The following is a 6,059-nucleotide window of genomic DNA, read 5'->3' as shown; positions in this document are numbered from 1 at the left end:
GGTAAAGATAGTTCAACAATGATTATGCATCATTTGACAAATGCTATCCTGAGTGTGGCCATAATACCTACAAAGAAGAGAATTAAAAACTGTAGAGAGTTTTGCAATTCTCAACATATTTTATGATAGCACAAAGTTGCCAATGTGGGGTGGTTTTGTCATTGTATGACACCAGAAAAACCAGGCTGCATGTGAGGCGTTTATGCTTGGAAAGGTCATGGTACTAAAAAGCTATCTACTTCCTGAAGTGTCTTAGTCTGTTTCCTGCTGTAACAAAATTACTATAGACTGGCTGGCATATCAATAACAGAAATCTATTTCTCACAAATCTAGAAACTGGAAAGTCCAAGGTGCCAGCAGATTCAGAGTCTGGTGAGGACATGCTTCTTATTCACAGATGGTTGTCACTGTGAATACTCACACAGTGGATCTCTCGGGGGTCATTTTTATAAGAACACTAATCCCATTCATGATGGCTCCACTCTTGTGACCTCCCAATACTGTACCATCACATTGAGGATTAGCATTTCAATGTATTATTTTGGGGCAACACAAATATTCAGTCCATAGCATGAAGGTTGTAAGGCTTTCAGGGCAAAGGAATACACATATCCCCTGCACAAAAATGATCCTTTCCAGATTTAGCAGTGGAAACAACTCTGATTCACAAATAATAGATACTGAGTTTTTGTTTTGATATGTAAGAGCATTTATACAGGTCATGATATGATTAGATAGAACTCTGGCTTGAGAGTCAGGAAAGAGTTTAGTTATGTAGCAACAAAATTATCACAGAGTAAATGGTATCTGTATAGTGGAGAAGACTATTTTTAGAAACTGCCTAACTTGAAGGCAAATTCTTTTTCTGCCAAAAGCCAGAGATATCCCTGAGAATATTTGGAGAGAGAGAGAATGAGAGAGAGGAAAAGGAAGAGAGGAAAGGGAAGAGAGATTGAGACCACTCTCATAGGTAACTGCAGTCTAAAATTTTTCTAAAACTTTATGGAGAACACATTCTTTGAGTCCTGTCTTTTGCATGGATTTTAGCAGTAATTTAACAACAGCAAATAGAGTGGTAGAACTGTAGTTGCTTAGGATTCTGTAGAAAGAATTTAAAATTGGAGTATTGTAAATAGAATGATTAGGTTTTCTCTTCAATTAGTGCATTGACTTTGTATTAAAGAAGAGCCACAGGGATTTTAGCTGATTTGGAATGTGGACAGTGTGGGCTACAGCAGAGGGTCATTATTCTCTGATGAGAATAATGGAAGAAGAGGATTTGAATAGGAGCAGGAAACAGTTTTTTTCTTATTAATGTAATTTATTGTCAAATTGGCTTACATACAACACCCAGTACTCATCCCAACAAGTGCCCTCCTCAATGCCCATCACCCATTTTCCCTGCCCCCCCAAACCTTCCACCCCCCTAAATGCTCATATTGTTCTCTGTATTTAAGTCTCTTATCGTTTGTATCCCTTTCTGTTTGTAACTTTTTTTTCCCTTCCCTTTCCCTATGGTCCTCTGTTAAGTTTCTCAAATTCCACATATGAGTGAAAATATACGATATCTGTCTTTTTCTAACTTATTTCTCTTAGCATAATACACCCATTTCCATCCACATTGTTGCAAATGGGAAGATTTCATTCTTTTTCATTGCCAAGAAGTATTCCATTGTATATGTATACCACATCTTCTTTATCCATTCATCAGTTGATAGACATTTAGGCTCTTTCCATAATTTGGCTATTGTTGAAAGTGCTGCTATAAACATTGGGGTACATGTGACCCTATGAATCAGTACTCCTTTATCCTTTAGATAAATTTCTAGTGGTGCTATTGCTGGGTTGTAGGGTAATTGTATTTTTAATTTTTTGAGGAACCTCCACACTGTTTTTCCGAGTGGCTGCACTAGTTTGCATTCCCAGTAGTGCAAGAGGGTTCCCCCTTTTCCACATCCTTGCCAACATCTATGGTTTCCTGAGTTGTTAATTTTAGCCACTCTGACCAGTGTGAGGTGTTATCTCAATGTGGTTTTGATTCGTAAAATTGCTTTTCTTAACTGGGTTGTGTGAACATGACTCATCTGTAGAGATTTTGTTACAAAATTGACGTGTTAAGACACATCATTCGTCTTCTGAATTAGAATCTCCAGGGACAGGGTTCAGGCAAATATAATTTGTAGAAAGGTCCTATTGATTTTGATAGATACTCCTAGTTGAGAAAGAATGATATATAGCAATATTTGAAGTAAAGAGGTTAACTAGGAATTTGAAGAAGACAGAGAGCATATTATCTCTGAAAGTCCAATCTATAAAAATAAGAAATGTATATGATCTTCAATATAATGTATTCATTAAACTATAAGTATTACACAATAAACTATTGAAAGTAGAGATCTGATATCAAGTTCTAGTTCCTTCTCATGAAATAAGTGCCTATGATAATAACATAATAATCTGTTTCACTCTGGGGAACATTTGTTTATAAATGTTTTTACAATGTGTTGACTATACTGGTAATTTTCAGCATGTCTTATGTTCTTTTACATGAGGGCTTTTTTTTTTTTTAATATGGGTGATTCAGCATTTGCATGTGCATTTGCTCATAACCTATGTTAAGATAGTCTTTGTCAGTTGTATTGCTGAGAAAGTCTGCTCTTCCTTTAAGACACTAATATTTCTGCTTTGTGACTCAGGAATGCCTATATTATTGGTATATTCTATACTCTATCACACTCTGATCTGAGTATGCATTGTTTTGACTAGTTAACTCTGTTCTAATGCCTATGTTTTCAGCTACATTCTAGTAATTGGGAATTTTCTTTTGGACGGAAAATTAACTTCCAAATGAGAGCCTGTACTGAGAATAAATTATCTGCAGACAGAAGAACAAAATATCATAATGATGGAGGTAGTTTAGTATTCACTTTTGCTAGGTTCTCTGACAAGTACATGAATTCACTTTATCCTTACCTCAGCACTATAAAGAAAGTTCTCTTATTGTTACCTCTTTAAATATGAAATAATGGAGTCATGCAGATGGGAGGGGCCAGGATTTGAATTCAAACAGCCTGGTTCTTACCACACCACATTTTGCCTGTTAACTACAATATTATTTGTAATTGTCTGTTAAGCAAATCAATTAAGTAGCCTCTGTACTGAATGTTTTTGAGCTTCCTGACCCACCTCTGATTTTGGCTGCATAGAGTCCCTTGGGAGCTCAGAATCAGCCTGATGGCATCCCTTCCCCCTCAGTCCACACCCATGTGTTGTTCTGCTTTCTTCCCAGGGCATTTTCTGAAGTCACAGCTGCTGGCTTAGCATACCAGCCAATACATTTTGGAAACATAAGGAGTAAAGGTGCAACCATAGTTATTTGATAAACGTTTTAGCCTCATGCCATTCAGATAGACAATTCTCAGAGGTTCTAGGGGAATCAATCCCTCAGTGATTACTGTAGCTTCTTCTTAGTCCCCATTCCTGTTTCCTGAATCTACTTCCCAATAAACTACCTGCACCCAAGGCCTTGCCTCAGTTTTTCTTTTGGGACAACCCCAAAAAGCCATTCTACTTTAATTGTGTTGGAAACAAATAATTGGTAAACCACCTGTTAACAAAAGGATTTATTATCTGACAGTTAAGTTCACTCACTCTCACAGTAGATCAGTATTTCAAATGACTCATTTAATGCCCTAACTAGAAGTATGTATACTTAAGCAATGTTAATATTAAGATCAGAATAGGTGAAAGGCAAGCTTTATATTTGAAGTGGGAGAAGAGTGATTGTGTGAAATGAGGCCTTATGAAGCTCCAGCAACCTGTGTGTTCTCAGGCACAGCAGATTTAGGAAAATGTACATATGTAAGTGGAGGATCCGGAAATTGACCTATCTGTGCTTATGTACCTCTTGGAAAGTCTTCATGTATTCCCATGGATATACAAAAGCCAGTTTGAGGATTAATTCTTTAGAATACTGTGTGTGCATGTACACCAAAACTAAACCAAACCAAAGAAAAACTTAATCACAGGGTATTTTGGATGTAAATGAAAGAAATCTACTCTATGTTCCAAGAAAAGTCGAGGAGATCTGTTGTAAAAGGGCTTTGCCGATAGTAATGGGAGGTGACTTACATGCGGAGTCAGTGATTTTTTTTGATTTTGTTAAAGAACATGAAAACACAGAATTCATAAATATTCATATTCATTTAACATTTATTGCATGCTTTCTATGTGCAAGAGATGACTCATTATCTCATTAGAACCCCACACTAATTGTTCTCTTGTGTAGAAATTACCATTCCAATTTTAGTTGAAATTAAGTGACTTGCCAAATTCACATAGTTGATTGATGGAAGAATGAGTTCCTATCCAGACCTTCTGATTTAAAGCCCCATATCCTTTCAAAGACATCACAATGTAATTGAAAAATCTAGCTAGAAGTTGAACAGAAACATAAGGCTTTCCCTATTCCCACCACAGACACAAATGTCTCGTATTGCTTTGACTGAAGTTTTCCTTAACACTAATTTCTACCACCACAAAACCCAGGCAAAATTAAATGTTTCTTTCTTTGTGTTTCTGTGACAAATTGTATGTATATTGATAAGAACATTTATTGCATTTTATGGCGATTATCTTCTTACTTGTCTCTCTCCCCTACCAGATTGTTATTTGATGTAAGAGACTCGGTCTGAATTATCTTCCTAATTATCTTTATAATCCAGTGCCAAGCAAAGTGTCTAATATGGAGGAGGCTTTCAGTGACTATATGTCCAATGAATGACTGCTCAAGTGAATGAAAGTAAAAGGGTGGCCATTTCACCCATATCATACTAAACTAGATTATTTCACACTTCTGCTGGGTTTGCTGTCAAAGACTTTTAAAGACATTTTAAACTTTTCCAGAACTTTCCAGAGAGCATTTTTCATTTCCTTATTCCTAAGACTATAAATCAAAGGGTTGAAGAGTGGAGTCACCATTGCATAGAACAAGGTCATGATCTTTGGCATCAGGGTAGAATGGCTGGACCCAGGGCTCACGTGCATCACCATAATCGTCCCGTAGAATAACAGCACCACGGACAAATGGGATCCACATGTCGAAAAGGCCTTATGCCGACTGGATGCTGAGGGCAACTGAAGCACAGCAAGTAGAACCAGGGCATAGGAGATGAGGATGAAGAGAAAGCTAAGGAGGATGATGAGGGAGCTTAGGGTATAGCTGATGAGCTTGGACACGGGGGCAGGAGCACATGAAAGGGTCAGCAGTGGGCCTGAGTCACATACAAAGTGGTCAATTGCATTAGGACCACAGAAAGGCAGTTGGGAGATGAGAATAACAGGTACCAGATACCAGAGAAAGCCACATACCCAACAGGAAATTGCTAGGTTGAAAGACTGTTGTCTGGTCATAACTGTGGCATAATGCAGAGGATGACAGATGGCAAAATAGCGATCAAAGGCCATTGCTGAGAGAAAGAAGCACTCAGTGGAGCCCATGGAAAAGAAAAAATATAACTGAAGGAAGCATCCAGTGAAAGAGATGGTCTTGGTCTCTGAGAGGAAGTCGATCAGTGTGTTTGGAACAGTGGAATTGACATACCAGATCTCCAGGAATGCAAAATTCCCAAGCAGGATGTACATGGGGGTGTGGAGATGTTGATCCCAAAAAACAGCGCAGATAATGGCTCCATTTCCCATGAGAGTCAGGAGGTAGATGATGGAGAAGAACATAAACAGGATGACCTGAATCTCCCTGCTGCAGGGAAAACCCAGAAGGATGAATTCTCTCACTGACTCAGAAGAGGATCCTGATCCAGAGATGTTCATTTAGGATGTAATCTGTGCAGCAATGAGACATCACCATGAGACCAAATCCTAACAACTGAGCATAACATACAATGTCCTTCATGATCTGATCTTTATCTACTTATTTAACCTCATCTCTTTCCCTGTGCACCTTTGAGCTCAATGTCCAGTAAGAATAGTTGCATTTCCATCAAATGACATGCTGTTCTCCCTACCTAAGGTGTCTTTTGCTCCTTCCTTCTTTCTTTCTA

At 38.0% G+C, this 6,059-nt stretch overlaps 1 protein-coding gene across 1 annotated transcript; it reads right to left on the bottom strand.

Moving 5' to 3' along the window:
* Window positions 1-4,902: 4,902 nt before the first annotated feature.
* On the bottom strand, window positions 4,903-5,829 carry LOC123582228 (olfactory receptor 11H2-like; the record flags this gene model as incomplete). The annotated part of the gene is made up of 1 exon (XM_045448479.1): window positions 4,903-5,829. A coding segment is annotated over exon 1 (927 nt), but the record flags the coding sequence as incomplete, so codon positions are not given.
* Window positions 5,830-6,059: the final 230 nt, after the last annotated feature.

Source organism: Leopardus geoffroyi, chromosome B3 (genome assembly GCF_018350155.1).
Source record: "Leopardus geoffroyi isolate Oge1 chromosome B3, O.geoffroyi_Oge1_pat1.0, whole genome shotgun sequence".
Lineage (NCBI taxonomy): Eukaryota > Metazoa > Chordata > Mammalia > Carnivora > Felidae > Leopardus > Leopardus geoffroyi.
Note: the sequence above shows the minus strand (reverse complement) of the source record. Positions and strands in the feature narration are given on the sequence as shown.